At 39.8% G+C, this 18515-nt stretch overlaps 2 protein-coding genes across 3 annotated transcripts in view; one reads left to right on the forward strand and one right to left on the reverse strand.

Annotated features, from left to right (window-relative positions):
* Positions 1–182: 182 nt before the first annotated feature.
* Positions 183–14341, reverse strand: LOC137985083 (angio-associated migratory cell protein-like). Of its 2 annotated transcripts, XM_068832537.1 has the most exons (12): positions 14159–14316; positions 13122–13178; positions 12105–12209; positions 10718–10837; positions 9622–9761; positions 8829–8973; positions 7853–7936; positions 7634–7749; positions 6420–6502; positions 5169–5259; positions 1714–1868; positions 1023–1239 (listed from the first exon to the last, which is right to left on the reverse strand). In XM_068832537.1, exons 1-12 carry the CDS (start codon positions 14262–14264, stop codon positions 1164–1166), a joined length of 1278 nt encoding a protein of 425 aa, XP_068688638.1. In that variant the 5' UTR covers positions 14265–14316; the 3' UTR covers positions 1023–1163. The 2 variants fall into 2 exon arrangements, with proteins under 2 accessions (XP_068688639.1, XP_068688638.1); XM_068832538.1 differs by lacking the exon at positions 13122–13178 and having other exon boundaries at positions 183–1239; positions 14159–14341.
* A 45-nt stretch (positions 14342–14386) lies between these two features.
* Positions 14387–18515, forward strand: part of LOC137984725 (tubulin polyglutamylase complex subunit 1-like) — a 14069-nt gene continuing 9940 nt past the window's right edge. Inside the window, exons 1-3 of the mRNA XM_068831986.1 lie at positions 14387–14476; positions 16329–16419; positions 17934–18064. Coding sequence (XP_068688087.1) covers positions 14395–14476; positions 16329–16419; positions 17934–18064 — 304 coding nt within the window. The 5' untranslated portion in view covers positions 14387–14394. The remainder of the gene's footprint in view (positions 14477–16328; positions 16420–17933; positions 18065–18515) is intronic.

Below are 18515 nucleotides of genomic sequence, written 5' to 3' on the forward strand. Positions count from 1 at the left end.
TATAGAAAGTCAAACATTATTTGGAATTTATCCGCCAAAAATCATTGTGTGGTCGCATAGTGGAGTTGATGTGATAGCAAATTTATCTGGGCTTAAGGATGTGGTGTTTTTATGGCGATTTGGACTGTTGCTTCGTGATGCGAGATCGCCGCGAGTTACCAGCCTTTTTTCTCAACCGCATGTAGAGGTAGGCGAACTTTATTTCTACATTTACAGCTTATTTTAGCATTTATAAGCTCAAAGTATGTTTTCCCATACAAAGTCTATAAATCGTAAACCGAGCTTGGGTTGCCTGTGGTTGATGCGGCTGGCATAGTCTTCGTTCCTCTTCCCGAGCAATCTATGAAGATCGAAAGAGACTGTGCTCACAGGGTATGCCAATCGATGCAAACACCTCCAAACAATGTAGTGGACAGCATGTTGGGTTTTCAACTCTCCTCACAAACAAACCTATGATTTGATATGAGTTGATTTAATTTCATTTCTGAACAGTGTTACCTGTTCTTAATTCAGTCAACATTAATTTTTTAACCCATTGGTTGATGAGTAAAAATAATCCGGCGTTAGACAGAGTAAAGTCGGTTGGCGTTAATCTGTCGAGTCTCACCTCTAGGGGTCAATGGGTTAAAATTAATAAGGATCGGTATTTTCCACGAAGCAGGAAAACTAGTGACAACACCACAAACAGGGAAGAGAGAAACATAAATACCAATAGTTTGGTCTATATTACATATTAATTTGCCTTCATTTCTAGCTGTGATTTGCTCTGAACTATACCACAACAGTTTTATGAATTTAGTGACAGCTCTATTTATAGAAATTTAAAACTCAATTTCAAACATGATCTCTATGCTAAGATCAAGAATAAAATAAAGATTTGTAGAATAATATTTCAAAGAGGCTAGAGGTCAAGTTTTTCAGCTAGTAGTGAATTTTGAAATATCAACATTGGACTGCCGTCTTAATAAGCTTGAGAGTAGTGTCAGTTTTGACTTTTGAGATCAAACAGTAACCCTTAACATTTTTTTAAGGTATGTGGTGCCTGTCCTGGCTCTTTCCCTTAATTTATGGGGACCCTGTGCCCAGTTGTATCCTCCACTCATAAGGTACTTTGTATAGGGAAGATGTGATGAATTCGCTTCATATTATGCTTGATTGTGATGTCATCTCTCAGGTGTTTGCAAAGAAAAAACTCTTGCTGTGCTGTCTGCTGATCCTGTCACCAAAAAGCTTCCATCTCTGGAACAAATAGAATTCAAATCATTTGAAAAACATTTTCCCTTCATGTCAATCTTGTTAACTCGGGTATGTGGCACAAATTTCACATGTACCGGTACGTAAATTTGGAGAGAGAGAGCTGTCAAACAAAGTTGCTAAGAAGCTACTTTTCCTTACCATTGTTTTCATCTAAGCGTGGACACATGATGGGAAAACATGTTTTTTGAAGTTTGAGTTTGGCAGCTGTTAAGCAAACAGTTGAAAATTTTGCATTCAATATTTTGAAAGTACAATGTATTTGAAGCATACTTTATCAGATTAGAGAAAGTCTTTGTTGATGTCCAGTCTTACTGCCATTCTAGGAAAAATTGCATGAACATCTCTCACAAAACTTTTCACGTTTGCAGCCAGTTAGAGCACGTTTTCCCGTCACTTGCCCACGCTTAGATGAAAATGGCGGTACAATGTTAAATTAAATTTAAACACGTTTTTTACCTTGCTACAGCAAGGTCCAGTATCTCTCCCTTGTGTCCATACCACTCTCGTTCACAGATTCCTGATCGGCTGTCCCATAGCCTGACTACACCATCCAAGCAACCAGTGTATACCAAAGGGGCCTCTGGATCCCACTTTAACCTAACTATTCCTCCCTAAGAATTAAAAAAAAAAATTATAACTCGTGATTTCTCAATTGCATAACATTGAGTCACTTGAGGACGGTGCCTACTATTGTTATTGCGCATATGTTCTGCGCATCTCGAAATACTCGGATTTCCTATCGGTGATGCTTACTAAGACAGGGATATTTTTGTGCGGTTTAAAACTATCCGGAGAAAGTAGATCTTAGTAAGTGTCCTTGGTATCCAAAAAGAAAATTGGGCGTAACCATGCATTTTTGAGAGATAATTAAGCTTCAATTTGAGAAAGAATGCCATACATTGCTTTGTATTTTAAAGTTTTTTACAAAATAATATTATTCATGAATTATCTTTGAAACACGCATGGTTACTCCCAATTTTCTTTTTGGATTTCAATAACACTTGTTAAGATCTACATTTCCTGCATAATCACACCCCGGGGCAAAAACATCTTTAATTAGTAGGCACCATCCTTAAGCTTGAGTTTGTACTACATGAAAACTACCAGATATACTTAGGGCACTTTCCTCAGATCCGTCAGTTTGCAAAGAAAATGCAACAATTTGAAGGAACACTTCCTTGATAATCCCTTGCATTCTTCTGGAGGAGTCTATTATCATCCTCACAATGTGTTTAACACTTTGACGTCCAAACCGGCCTAAACCCGCCAGACGATTTTTCTCATCAATGGGGAACCCCTGGGAGTCAATGGGTTAATCACTCACTGAAAAACTGACCCCATTAACCCTTCGACGCCCAAACTGGCCTAAACCGGCCAAACTTGGTATTTTACTCTGTCTAACGCCAGGCGATTTTACTCGTCAATGGGGAACCCCTGGGAGTCAATGGGTTAATTTGAAGGTGCTGTTAGAGTCCTATCAAATACCTGGTCTGACTGGTCACTTCTGTCAAATGGAAAGTTACAATATTGACCACTTTGTTCATGTCTCTGAGAAAAGTCTTGGCTTCAAAAAACATTTTATTCGGGTAAATATTGGTTTCACAAAAAATCCTTTACTTCCTAGGCTAATTATTTGCATTGCGGTAGACCTTACGGACTACGGCATACTAATAACTGACCCTCCGTTATTGGTGCTCGTGCCTGACAATAATTTGCCGGTTTTCATGTTTAACATTATACTGATAAAGTAAAAGTAAAGTAAAGTAAAGCAACCATATTTAACGTCGATAACTCGTAACAGTAATTCAACTGACAAACCCGAGGTCGACGGCTCGCTCATTTTACCCCCTCCTCTCCATCAGTGCTCAGTTTTACGGGTATTTAAAGCTACTTAGCTACACGGAAAGGAAAGAAGTTGAAACAAGGATGCGAGATGCGGAAATCGAACTCAAGACCTCTTGCACCAAGGCCGCGCACTAACCGACTGTGCCATCCTTGCTCTTTAACACCTAAGTCACACATGGAGCTTGTGTGCCAAGAATGTGGGGGCTGGAACTGCTAACCCCAAAACCCAAGTACCCACAACTCAGCCACAAGCCCCACCCACCCCTGGCACCAGCCCCCATCTTACTGAACTGAAAGAACAGTGGATAACCAACTACGTAGATAACAAATAATACTGCAAAGGGGAGGGGACACTAGAAAATGCGAGCTACACAATATGCCCTTTTGCTACGCAGAATAAAACTACGAGTATGTGCAAAAGTGCATGAACAGACTGCATCAGTATACTGCTGACCCAGTGAACGCTGACACGTCCTAACATCATGCAACACTGGAAAATGTCATGATGCTAATAGCCCACCAGTAGACCACACTGGATCCCCATAAACGCCAACACCATGCCAAGTACTGAGTACACTTGCTCCTAGTCGTTAACTAAGTTGTAAATTACATTTAATGAGGAATTCAACAATGCTTCCTATTTTCGGTTTTCACATGACGTCACGGCCGCAATGTTGGAGCCCCTAAACAGCAGCCATTTTGCAGCCCCAACCAAATCCTCATGAGGTTAAACGAAGTTTAACCAAGTAAACAACTAGGAGCGACTGCAGTTAATTGGTCAGTGGTTGTAGTATACTGGCGCATGCGTGGAATACCTCATGCTTTGGGCTGTATCGCTTATTTATCAGTGTGGCGGGAAGTAGGAGCATTGTGTGTGGAGCGTTTAGCGGTTTTTGTTCCCTCCATCCCCACCCTCTGCTTTCCACTGTGTATCAGTGTGACGGGTGCCCATTCTTCTCGGGGGCGTGGGGGCTCATGGCTGGGTTGTCAGGTTTTGCCAGCCATCGGTGCAGTCTCCATCTTGGAGCTGCCTGCCAATAGTGGAAGCTCCAGGATGTTTCGGGAACCCAACCTCCAAAGAGCGACGATGTTGTTTACGGGAATTTAGCTATTATTAAGAAAACGTTTTCTTTTGTTTTCGTTGAAAAATGTGGCTGTTGATCACGTGAATGAAAACCAACAATTGTAATGTAGGAAATGATAGATGTTCACCTTGGTGAATGGAATGATAACCGGATCTAGTAAGTTTTTTCGGCAGTGGCACTGCCCTATGTGGAAAAAATCTGCATGCTCCTCAACAGGAGTTGAACCTAAGACCTTCTGATTAGTAGTAGTTGGGATGCTGTAACACTTAGCTACAGCAGAGGAGACTTGTGGGACCTTGGCCATTACTGGTAAATTAACACATTGACTCCCAGGGGTTCCCCATTGACGAGTAAAATCGTCTGGCGTTAGAGTAAAATACTAAGTCTGGCCGGTTTAGGCCAGTTTGGACGTCAAAGGGTTAATGGGGACATAGTTCTTCAGTGAGTGATTAAGTTCAGGTGAAAATATTGTCCCCCTATACTGCTAGGATCCAAATTTTCAAAAATGGAACATTTTCATTATTTTAATGACAGGGATATTCTATGTTAGCTGCGGTGAATTAAATGAATGAGATGTATTTTTTTTCTGATGGTGATACGGGAGAAACAATTTGAGTGCTCCTTAGCGATAGCAGGTACACAAAAAAGTAATAATTATTGGAAGGTTCTACGTTTCGACTTCTTTCCTTTGAGATTAGCCTAAGTAGCTTTAAATACCCTTCAAACGGAGCACTGATGGAAAGAGGGGCGTAAAATGAGTGCACTGTCGGCTTCCTGGGAGCAAACTCTCTAGAGAGTAAAGGAACTTCCAACGTTAAATAAGGTGTACCTTTACCTTCAAACGAGTACTCAGATTTATGCAGGTATTCCCTTGTCACCATACAATGTACATGTACATAAAATACATCTCCAGAGAATCCTATCGTGAATAAGCACGTGGTCCAAGTGATCTTGGGGTGTCTACATTAATATTGTACTCACAGGGTGTTTACATTGTTGTCGAAGTCTGTAGGATGACAGATCCCATACTCCAAGCACACCACTTAAGGACCCAGTCGCTAGTATGGGTTGCCTGTGACAAAATTTAAACAACCACATCTAGGGATGAGTCTGCAAGTTCAATACAGTTTTCTTTTTTAATTAATGCATTCATTCTCGGCAAACGCGCACGCCAATGTTTAGCATATACTTTCGAACACTTTCGTTAAAGTTTACCGAAATTGTTTGCCGTACCAGAAGGAAAAATGTTTATAGTTAATGGGAGACTGTTTTCCTTTGTTTGACGTTTCATAAAAGGTGTTCGGGGAAAATAATTCATGAGCGGGCAATTGCAATTGGACCGAGCACTGAGGGAGCTAAATAAATAAATATCTTTTTTTTTAATCTTCAAACAAACCTAACCCACCACCCATGACCCACGACGTATGACGTACAACTCATGACCCACCCACACCATTTAGCTTTACCCTAATTAGACATCCCTCTATTATAGTAGTGCCGCTAACTGGTGTAAAAGCATGTACAGGGTATGACTACATGATTAATTTTAGTCAGGCTTCATAGTGACATGGTTCAACTGGTTTCATTGGTGTCAGGGTTTAATTGGTTCCTTGGTTTTCATGGTTTCACAGGTTTTACAGGTGTCATGGTTTCTTGGTTTCCAGGATGTTATTGTTTCATGGGTGTCATGGTTTCTCTGGTTTCGTGGGTTTCAGTGGTTTTACTGGTTTTGTGGCTGTCATGGTTTGACTGGTTTCAGTGGTTTTACTGGTTTCATGGGTTTCTTGGTTTCAGTGGTTTCGTTTGTTTGATGGTTTCAGTAGTTTCTTGGAATGAGTGTTGTGGTTTTACTGGTTTTCTGGGTTTTATGGTTTGAGTGGTTTCGTGGTTTCATGGTTCCAGTGGATTTGCTGGTTTCATGGTTTGAGGGTCTCACATTAATGAGTATAATTGTCTGACCTTAGGTACAGTAAAATCTGCGCCACCACAAAGGAAAAAGGGTTAACCTTTGCGGCAAGTGGCAATAGACATGCACAGAAAGAAAGAAAGAATACTATTCAAATAAAAACAACAGCATTACAAAAAGGGAGGAAATTTGTTGGTTAATCAGAAGAGATTGTCATTATGCTGTTAAGTTGATGTCAGTACCAAGGAATACAATCTGAGTTAGTGGTCAGGGTGTGATGTGAACGATGGAAATCTAACACCCTGGCACTTGAATCATGTACTTACAATGACGAGAATCCAACAGCTTCAATTGAAGGTGGTGAATCGCAATCATTAGTTTCAAATCCAGCTGATAATGTACTTAGCACCTGTTGAAGAATACAGATAAAAGTGAATGCCGATTCTCTTATATGTGGTTCTATTTTTGGAATGATATTCCTTCAATGCAAAGGATTAAGTATTTTGTATGGTGTTAATGCCTGGCCAAAATTATGCTAACCTTGCAACATTGTTTCATGATGTTGCTACCCCTGTTTAACGGGTTGGCCAAATGCATGCAGCATTTTCAACATTTTCAATGCAACACATTGATCTTTGTATGCCGCAGGCCCCTGGGGTGCAACAAGTGGACCTAGCGCTCATGCCCTAGTGCAACAATGTTGCATGAATGTGGCCAAACAAGTACAACATAATGCAACATCCAAAATGTTGCATAAAAATTTGACCATTTTCAAATTTGATCCAACATGTTGCAACATATCTCAACAGGGTGGCCAAACCTATGCAACACGTTGCAGCCAACGTTGTTGCAAGATGTTGCGTTGAAATGTTACAAGCGTTTGGCCAGGCCTTTAGAGAATAACTGATTGAGAAATAACAGGAAATGAAGCAACTGCTTATCAGTGAGTTACTGATGCACATTACATTATAGGAGAAATACTCTTACTGAAGAGCACACATCAGACAAGTTAACCATTATTAATTTAGTTCTTATTAACCGAGCGGGAGGTCTGTATGAGAGAATCTTGACCGAGGTCGCCAGTACAGACCGAACGCAGTGAGGTCTGTACCAGCGACCGAGGTCAAGATTCTCCCATACAGACCGACCTAGCTCGGTTAATAAGATGTTTATTATATGGCCAAACAAGAACAATTTAATTTGTTTAATGTAACTGGTTTGTACTAACTGACATTTTGCTTGCGAACGGCGATGAGCGGGGATGAGCTGAACTTAATTCTGTCAAAGTTTGCTCGTCATCCTCTCTTTTGTCATTATGCTGTTTGGCACTTCCATAAAAAAATATTGGTAGAAGAAAATACTCAACATTTTTGCATTTTAGTTTGCATCTTTTCACCGCAAAACATTACCGGTCTAGATGGGAAAATCTAGACTGCGGTCAATATCGATTTTAGCCAATCAAATTCGTGAATTTTGTAGTTCCCAGGCCTCGTGAGACAGAGCCATATAATAAGATTTATTATTAGACTATCATTCTCACCTTGCCACTGTTAGCATTGACAATTTTAACAAACGAGTCCTCTGAACCTGTTGCTACAAGCACATTGTCTTGGTGAGCATCAATGCATGTTATTGATCCTGTGTGTGATGTTCCGTCTGAAAATTAAAGAGAAATTTGGGTTGCGGTAGCAGGACGCCTAATCACACCCAATAAAAAATGCTTGGTAAAAATGTAAGCTTTACACTTTATCGGACTTACCAGACAGATGGAATGAATGCAATCCCTGCCTCAAGTCCCAGAGTTTGAGCGAGCCATCCTCATATCCAACCGCAGCCCTTTTACCTTCAATTGAAAACAACAATGCTAACAAACCCACTATCAAGATGATTAAAAGTAACTTTGAGATGCATGTAAACACAAGTCATATGTACATAAAAACGTCTTTGCTTGATGTGTGGGTAACATGATTTTTTTTCCAAATTAATAACCATCATCACACTTCAAGTACGCCTCTACCCACTGCATTAAATATCACCCAAGTGGCCATGATCTACAGAAGAATGATGCAAGAAATAGGACTCAAGAGTTGAAAATGTTGCGACAAAATCGCAAAAATAAAAAGATTTCAAAACTTTAGGAAGCTTGAGGTTCCCACGCTAAAGGTAGTCATGAACTGAAGCCACGAACTTTATCAACAGCTTCTGGGACAACTTGCAGAAAAGGGTGAATTTTGTGGGGTTTGCATTATGTTAATGAACAATTATAGCACCATTAAAACTCTTAAACAGCCCCCAACCACTCTCATTTCACTCCTATATGACTAAAAAAGGTAATAATTATGTTCTTAAGCAAACTCAAGAACGACACATTGCCAACACGTCACCAACATGTAGCCAACACGTGGGCCGATGTGTGGTCTTTTAAGCATGAGCCGACAGTCAAACCATACTAGTCCAACTGTTGGTCCACTGTGGGCCGACGCATCGGTCAACACGTTGGACAATGCACTGGTGGGATTGAATTGATTACCATTACCCACATTTGAAGTAATCTTTATAGCGGGATCTATTAATGCACCATAAAAAACCCAAGATTTCAAGGGGAGTGGGATGAAGGACTTGCCAAGTTGGGAGGGGGGGGGGGGAGGAGGAGATAACTGACCGGTACAGGAAAAATGTGTGTCCTGAACAATTTTGACAAAGATTGTAGCTAATGTAACTCAACACCTCCTCACCATCTTTCATGAACACTCCACATGTTGTTCGGCAACCATGGCTTTGGAATGTTTTACAGTCTCCACTTGGGATTTTCCACATCCACATATTACCGTCAACTGTACCAGCAAGGAGTATATGGGCTTCTGAGTGCCACTGCAGCCACTAGGACAAAAAAGAGGTTCATAATACAAATGAAGTGCCAAGGTAAAGAAAAAGTTCAGCTTAATTATACTAAGCTTTCACTGACTCAAGGTTCTGTAAGATACATTGTAATGTTGGCAACAAATTATACCGGTAGTTCTCAAGAGGTGTGCGATGTATTGTTGAGTAAAATCGTCTGGTTTTAGACACATTAAAATCTAATGACACCTTGAACGCCCTAGGACGCCCGTCCACTGACGAGTAAATTCGTCTGGCATTAGACAGAGTAAAGTTTATTCACAGCTGAGTCGAACACCCAAGGACGCCAGCCCATTGACCAGTAAAATCGTCTGGCGTAAGACAGACTAAAATCTATTGACACCTTGAACGCCCTAGGATGCCCGCCCATTGATGAGTAAAATCGCCTGGCGTTAGACAGAGTAAAATCTATTAACACCTCAAATGCCCTAGGACGCCCGCCCAAAGACAAGTAAAATCGTCTGGCGTTAGACAGATTAAATCTGTAAGTCTGACTTACTCTCGGGATTAAACCAGTTACTGGTAAATGATAACTAATTGAAGCTTAAGGTTGACTATAGAAAAGTTAGTGAAATTCTACATGACTGTACCAATCCAAGAAATACAAAACATAATTACTTCTTCAGGTACCTCAAGGTCTGTGGTCTCAAAGTTCCACACTTGCTTTTTAGTAGCTACATCCCAGACAATTATCAATCCACTCATGTCACCAATGGCAACAAACTTAGAGTCGTGACTGAACGCTGTACATGTCACAGAGTCCTTATGATCTGCAAAGGAAGCAAAAAGGGCTAAATTAAGCTAACCTTATAAAAAAAAATCAATATTATAGTACATATTTGTTTCCCAATTTTTTTTGTCCCAAAATGCCACATTACAGTCATGTGAAAACCAAAATGACTGGCCCACTGGGAAAGTTGCTTTCCTGCTATGTAAGTGGCACAAACAAAAGATGCCAATGAGCGATATCTATAAATGAAGGGGGTAGTTTCTAAAGAAACTGTGGTGCTGTGTGTCAATGGGGAAGTAGTATACAAAAATTTTGGTTTTATCAATGGAGTTGACCTTGTAAATTGGCCACCATACAGAGATTCCAAAAGCTGATGTTTCGCTCTGACGAAGGGCTAACGCTCGAAACGTCAGCTTTTAGAATCTCTGTACGGTGGCCAATTTACATTATCAACTCTGTTGATAAAACCAAATTTTTTTTATAGAGATATCTCTATAGATGGTTTTTGGCACTGTGGCAGTTAATTCTTCATTCAGTTAATTTTTTTTAACTACTAGGTAATTTTTTTTAATTACCGTAATAACTGTAGGACGGTATTTTTTTTTAACTAGGTTTTTTATCAACTGACTAAAATAAGGATTTTCCTTTTTGAGGGGTGTAGTCAAAAAACAGGGGCTTTCTTTTCCCTGCTCTACTTCTCCTACCCCTCCCTGATCCTCTCCTTTGCCTCTATCCGACCCCACCCTTCCTTCACAGAACAGAGGAATTTTACCCAGTTTTTTGGAAAATTTACCTACTTAAAAAAATTACCTAGTTCAAAACAAAATCTCCCATTTAGAAAGAAACTAACTAGTTGGAAATAAAATCACCTAGTTAGAAAAAAAACTAGATAAGAAATTTAGTAAAAATCTACTCAAAACAAAATCAAAAATCAACTGCGACAGCACCAACATGAGAGTGGGGCTGTTCCATGCATGTCAGGGCACATGACTTTACCTTCGCATTGCAGCAATGTCTCTCCGTTCTGTATTCTCCAAACAAAGGCTTTATCATCTTCTCCTCCAGTCACAGCCAAAGTGTTACTGACTGGGTCAATGGCCACTGAGAAAACTGATGCTGAAACATTAACAGAGGTAATAGGCGTCTTAACGTAGCCTATACTACATGTATACTACACTACACAATACTATACTATACTATGGATCTTATCCCAGTTTCTGTGACATGAAGCGACTAGGAGTATTTTTTTTTACTCCCCCCTGGATGGGATGCCAGTCCATTGCAGGGTTACCCCCAGCATTTTGCAGGTACCCATTTATACACCTGGGTGGAGAGAGGCACCGTCGGAGTTAAGTGTCTTGCCCAAGAAGACAACACAATGTACCCGGCCAGGACCCGAACCCAGACCACTCAATCTGGAGTTGAGCACACTAAAAGAAAACCTATGCTGAAACATTAACAGACTGAGGTAATAGGCATCTTAACATACTTACTTTGGTTAAAATAAGATCATCTAAGGGAGTCATGAAAATATAATACTGCATTATTGGAACAGCAAGGATTCTGAGAAAGGTACTTGATACCTATTCAATCTAAGAAGAGATCATGTGGAACCCGTGGTAATAGGTTTATAGCCCATTGACTCCTGGGGGTTCCCCACTGACGAGTAAAATCGTCTGACGTTAGAAAGAGTAAAGTCTGACCGGTTTGGGCATCAAAGGGTTAAGACCTGCTTCCTAAGGTTTTTATAGATTGTTTTCACTGTAATGCAACTGTCATGCAACAACAACAACAAAGTTCTAAACCAGTCAATGGAAAAGGCCAAGAAAGTGAATTGTTATAAAAGACAAATACTGTACATAAACACCTTCTGAAAATTTCAAGCCGGAGTGGTGCACTATTTTTAAATTATTGGCCGAAACGTTTCACGCAACTTTTAAGGGCTTTCTATGGAGATGCCATCTTTGTGTACCAAAAGATGGCCGCCCAAAACCAACAAACACATTCAAAATTCTCTTTGCCATGAAAACGGTTTCTTTCCACCCATGAACTGATAGACATGCGCATCAACACAATTTTCTAAGACTTGAAATGTTTCAAATGTTGAAAGTTATAAGAAAAGGTATTTTTTTCAACCAGACCACAGCTGCCTTTCTGTCACACGTGGTAAAAATTGAAAATTCAAAAAGCTGTATTTTCAAAACGAAAAACTTTACGGTACTAAAAGCTTGTGAAATAATTAATTCTAGATTATCGTCGAGGTAGTGAGGGTAAAAATTCCGCAAACCTCATGATTTTGATTTTAGAATTTAATGAAGTCACGTGAAAACCATCTATAGTGGCAAAGATGAAAATAATAATAATGATATAATTTACTGTGTACCTGAATGTTTTTCGTAACGTAACTCTGCATCATCCTTTTCACTGATTTCATCATCATCATCCTCACCACCAACATCTATGTCTTCCATTTCAACTGCCAGGCCATCTAAATGCAATTTGGAATGGTGCCTCTAACATTAATCAACTTAACCTTGCAGTTCAAATATAGGATTTTTCAGATATATACCGGTACTCTATCATTTTAAGTCATGTCATATGAAATAAACTGAATGTGCACTTGATTAGCTCTCAGATGGCTTCATTGCTGGTTTTCACTGTCACACCATCATCAATTTAACCATTCAACAAATAAAGTCAAGAATCAAAGAGATAAAAGAAGATGAATATTCAAGCAGTATTGCACAGATTCAGGTCTGTGCGATGTTTCGTGCGGGAGATATTCAAAGAATTGTTTTACTCAAATTTATAAGGCTTTGTATAGAGACACCATGTTTGTGTCCATCTCAGGGGCACAAATATGCTAGCCGTAAGCTTTCAAAAACATGTGTCATTGAGTTTTGCTACGAAAAGCCTGTAGTAATTTTCTGAGGGCTTGTAAACATCTATATGAGTACTAATTCTCATACAAGCACAGTTCAGATTGCAAAATCTCAGCGGACAAGTCACTTTTTTCACCTATGTGACAGCATTCTCAGCCACCATTTTGATAACGTGAAATTCAACCTTGCTTTATCACAAGACGAACAACCCTGTCAAACTAAAAAATTGTCTGTTTTATTAACTTACCAAATGAGAATCTCAAAATGATTGATAATTCCTCATTTTTTAAAATTTTGATGACGTCACATGAAAACCAAGAATAGCCAGAGCAGTTGGTAATGGGTCCATGTCCTGTAAAGCCTGGACTTATAACGCTTCTTTCTTTCTTTATTTATTTATTTATTCGTGTTTTCCAGATACATCAGTCGCTTAATTATGATCATTTTAGACAGCACTAAAAAAAACAAGATCTTTTAGATCTTATAACCACGCTTTGAAAATTTATTTGTTTTCTTACCACTATAGTCGCAATGTAGGGCACATTCCAAAGCAGTCCATGATGATTCACTGATGACTATAGACACAAAATCACCTGATCAATCTGCAGCACATGTCTTCGGTTCTCGCATGATTTTACCCTTACGTTGTGTGAAACATGTGTAGATGTCATTAGGCTGACAGAAATTTGATGGGTGCAATCAACTATTGCTGTAAACTCAGAACTGTGTGACATGTCCTACCACACAGGATAGCTGCAAAGAGTTTACACAATAAACCCAAGCCTCGTGGAAATTGTGAGTTTACCGTTTTTCTTTTGAGTTTCATGGATCTCTCCAGCCACGGAGCTGATGCTGCTACTGGTATTAATATTGAAGTCCTAAATTGCATAATGCAAGGTTTAGGATACTTAAATCTCACTTTCAGCACTGGTGAAAATTTTGTCCCCTCCCCCCTCCTGCACCAAAAAAGACAACAGGGGAAATAGACCTCTTTACAGTTGTGCGCTAATAGTTACCTTGGCCTTTTCTTATGTTAACGATGTTATTGTCATGCTAATTAGTAAAAATTTACATAAGAAAAGCAGTGGGGTTTCTATCAAAACAAGGTCAACTCCAGTTTCGATTTTATCGGTGCATAATTTGCATGTGTTAGCCCTGTACTGTGGCCCTGAATTCTGTAGTTGCTCCTCCGAATAGGCAATTTTCACGATGGCGTCATTTGACTACAACTACCACAATTCAGTTTAATTTTCTTTTCATATTTAAATTTTGTATTCCCAGTGGGCTAAAAATAACAATAGCTCTAATTAACATGAGACAAGCGAAACCTGAAGGATTCTGGTCTTTGTAGTCAAATGGTGTCATCATGCAAATGTCCTATTGTTAGTGCTGTAGGAGTTCTGGCAAGGATCTCATGGATATACACGCCAACCATAACTCTAAAAAAAGGACCATTCTAAATCAGTTTTTAAAGGTTCATGTACACTTCCCAAACGTCACACGTGATTTTGGCACGGGAATCAATTCCTAAATCACTGCAACACTTGTCCCTTACTTTCGAATGTTTCTTCTTCATCATCCAAATCCACAACCTCCACGACATCATCTTCCAAAAATTCAGTATCCTCTTCAGTAGTCTCTGAATTATTCTGAGGATCCATTGGGGAAAATTAAAAAAAGCCACACACGCGCGACGTTACACCACGTTGTTTATCAAAGGTGGCACTTCTCTTGTCATGTAACCGACACGGTGTGTAACTTGTACTCAGACTTCCTTGGTCCATTTCCTCGATGGCAGAAAAGAAAGTTTCCAAAACAAACGTGTTGGAAGAATTGAAAGCAGATAAAACGGAGAGCCCTCTAGACTTTTTATGTAAGTATTTTTTTTTTACTCTGTGGGATCTTGTCTTTGCTAGTATGTGAGCGAAGAGGACAAAAGAAAAAATCCGTTATGACTTTAATACGAACCTGGACCCTGGCAACAACACACATCCCTTGTTACCGATTTTTTTTTTGGTTAATAAATACTGCTATATCTCCAAGGATCCACACAGGGCTTTGCAACCTATAAAAGGAAAAAATAGCCACTGACCCTGTTTCAAATGAATTAACCCTGGACTTCCCTGTAGTATGTAGTCGGTCAGTATAAAATGCAGACTGCAGTCACTGGGCCTAAAATGCAGACTGAGGCCGAGGCCTATTTTGTACCGTAGTCTGCATTTTAGACCCAGTTCGCAGTCTACAGTCTTCATTTTACAGTGACTGACTATGTAGGGCATTTTGAACACCTTTTTGGCCCGAAGGGGCGGAAATTTGAATGATCCAATCTTCAAAAGTTCAAATGCCTGGGCAAAGGGAGGGGAGGGGGGGGGGGGGGGTAGGGTGTTGGAGTTTCGAGTTGACCCTATTGTCAGATTTGTCTGCCATACCCTACCTACTAAAGAACAATCGTCGTCAGCTCCTGCCGTCTTCAATAAAGACCTTTGGAAGATCTTTTTTGTAAGCCACTCGCTCACAAATGCTACATCTCTTCCTTTAAACCCTTCCATCTTGTCCAAACACTTGTTTTATAGATGTTAAGGCAGTTAAGGCAGTGTGGCCCAGTGGCTAGGGTGCTTGCCTTGAGATCCGGAGATCCCGGGCTCAAGCCCGGGGGGGGCACTGCCATATATGGGCTATATAGGTATGTGCCGCTGTGAAGGGTATGGTTTTCAAGCGGTTTTCTCTAGCATAGGGTATATAAATCAGAGCGTTTGGGTCTAGAATAGGGTATCATTTTTCATGAAACTGACCAGTCGCTTGAAGATTCAGAAATTCCCGCTCCAAAAAAAAATCGAGTCGGCAAAGTTTAAGTTTACGCAACTCAGCCTCAACAGTGTCGCTAAATGGCTATCATGAAACACTTCTGGATATTATTACCTGTCAAGTATCGATATTTAGACGGAAATCGGTGAGAGTTTACTCTAGTATAGGGTAGCAAACTTCATCTGAACTAGCTCTGGTATAGGCTAAGGGTTCCAGGGTCCCAGCGGCACATCCCCACCCAGAAATTCCTAAAGTACCCCCCCCCCCCGGGGGCTCAAGACCCACTCTGACCATTCGTTGAATTTGTTCCTGGTAGTCCCTGGTTCAACTTCCCAGCTGGACTTGTAAATAGCCAACTGGTTTGCCTCCGGCCAGTTGGGATTCTTAACAGTTGTTGTTGTTGTGTTCTGTTGTTTCGTTGATTGTTTCATTGGCCCTGAAAAGCCCCTATGGGGAGCGGTCAATTAAGTATGTATGTATGTATGTATGTATGTTAGCGACTTCGGTGCCCAAAAAAAAATTTCATTTGAAACCTGACACTTCCGGTTCAATTTTCCCCACCCCACGCAGGCAAAGGTCAAATTCCCCACTCCCCGGGTACAGAAGATATTCAAATGCCTGGGGTTTGCCCTGGGTAGGGGGGAGGGGGTTGTTGAAGTTTCCAGGTTGTTACACCATAGCTGAAACAACCCAAACTTTTAATAATGCTTCCATTAAAGTTAGGCCTAAACACAATGCTTTATATAACATTTGATTAAGCCTACATAAGTTTAGCATTTTTGTTAAGGTCTGGGTTGTTTCAGTTCTGGTTATAAACAAATTGAGCTGCAACTATAACCTGCATCCTGCACTTAATTACACCCTCTGCCTGTAATGTTACTTTGCAAGGAAATGCATCATCAAATTTGATCGCTTTTCAGCTCGCACTGGTGTAACCTCTCAAATAAAGGATGCTGTAACTCTTGTCATAGAAAACAGACCTGAAGATCCAATTGCATTTCTTGCAGAATTGTAAGTAACTAAGCATGTACCGGTACTTTTAAAAGGCCAGGGAAGTGTCAGGGATTGTAGTACAAATCTGGAAACAAAGGAGACCTGTTTACCAATGGCAAAGAAAAATTAATGGCCAGAGTTTCTTCGAAATGGCTATTTTAGCTCACAGAAACCATTCTTAAGTGTTTTTGTTTATACATAGCCAAGATTAAAATGATGCCAATCTGAAAACGTCAGGTCAACATTTTTCAAGTATTCTCCTTTCATCTTAGATAAATTCCATATTAATAACTTAGTGTGGCTCATTTTTCCTTTAAATTTGATCGACTTTTATCTCACTGCGGTGCTCCAGAAGCAATTTAAGAATGAAAAAGTCACTGAAAATCAATTTAGTAAATTTATGGTCAAAATGAAAGGGATAATCCCATGATACTAACCCTTTAACTGCAATGACAAGAAATCTTTTTATTCCTACCCTGGACAGAATGTCTTGGGACATGTTTAACAATGCACACAAACGTTGCTTTGATTAAAGGTTTACCTGATATTTTATAATAATTCCCCTCATTATCCTCCCCCTCCCCCTCCCCCTCCCCCTCCCCCTCCCCCTAGGGAGGAACATTTCCTGGATTCCAATCAACATTGAAAGGGGGGAGGGGGCCTGTATGATTTTAAACCATTTTAGCTCAAGTGTCCCAAGACTTTTGGCCATGGTTGTAGGATAAAATTTTGGTCTCACTTTCTGACAGAGATAATCGTTCTTATGCGTTAAACTACCATCGGGCGAATCATCTTTAGTTCTGGGCGAATCACTGTCGGGCGAGTCAACTTCAGGGTGAATCGATGGATTACCTGTTGGATTAGTTTTGAGGCGGGTATAAAACACAGTTCACCTTCCAAAGGTCAAGACTGGAAGTCCCTGCTAAACTGAAGAACAACTAAGCCAAAAGTTTCCCTTAGACCTGACACAACAGTTTTGTGGAGTGGTTTATAGGGATTATGAGACACTTCTGGTGAACATTGTTTATTTAATTATCTGTCAGTAGCACAGTGACATGTACACCGATCTATGACCCGCAGGTTGAGTTTGTTGGTTCTCTAATGAGCTCCAAGAGGATCATACACATCATGTGGTTCTTCCCTATCGTTAAAATCAACACAATTGATTTGAACTGCCTTAATTAATCTGATGTGCTTTGGCTTGATTTACACTCCCCCTAATTAGCAGAGTATTTTGCTGGTTAGCCAGATTATAAAGCTTAATAAATATTCAGTTTTAGACTTCAATAAAGTGATAATATTATTATTTGGTTGGCTAATAATAAAAATAAAAATAATAATCATAATAATCATAATCATAATTATAATAATTATCATAATTATCATAATAATAATAATAATAATAATAATAATATAGTCTTGTAGTTTTAAGATTAATACAATCATATGGTTGTCTTGTCTGAAAAAGTAAGACACAATGTCATTGCCATTATTTGGTAACCATGTCTTTTTGTTTGCCCTATCCATTTTAGTTTTGACAACCATGCAAGCAATGCTACTGCCCTAATGCGAGCACACCAGAAACTCATTTTGGTACATCATTCACAGCCGTCTTTTCAAAACAACCTTGTCCTGGCTTACAACATTCTTCATCACCAGAAAAGTAAGTAATGAAAAAGAACATGTTTGTGAGCTCTTTTTTTGTTTCTATTAAAGAGCACAAGCAGTGGTGGACAAAACCCCCCCCCCCCCCCACAGTCCGTGGACTACCCCTCTGAGGAGTACCCAAATGGACTACCCTAAAATGGACTACAAAAAAGTACTATTTCGAATGAGTACTATTGAAAGAACTGAATTGATTATATACTTACATTGCCCTTACCTTGTTTATTTTCGTCCACACGGCCACATACATGTATAACCACAGGCAGCCCAAGCTCTTTTTATGAACCACACAAGGAACACAATATGGCGTTGAATTATAAGGGTTTGTATGGGATTTTCTACAAGATATCCATGGAGGTAGTTAAAAGTGGAAATATTCAATAAAAATGGCTTGCCTTATTCCATACGTGTGTTGTTTGCTCCTGCTGTCGTTATTTTACCGATTAAAC

The sequence above is a fragment of the Montipora foliosa genome, chromosome 14 (genome assembly GCF_036669935.1).
Source record: "Montipora foliosa isolate CH-2021 chromosome 14, ASM3666993v2, whole genome shotgun sequence".
Classification (NCBI taxonomy): Eukaryota; Metazoa; Cnidaria; class Anthozoa; order Scleractinia; family Acroporidae; genus Montipora; species Montipora foliosa.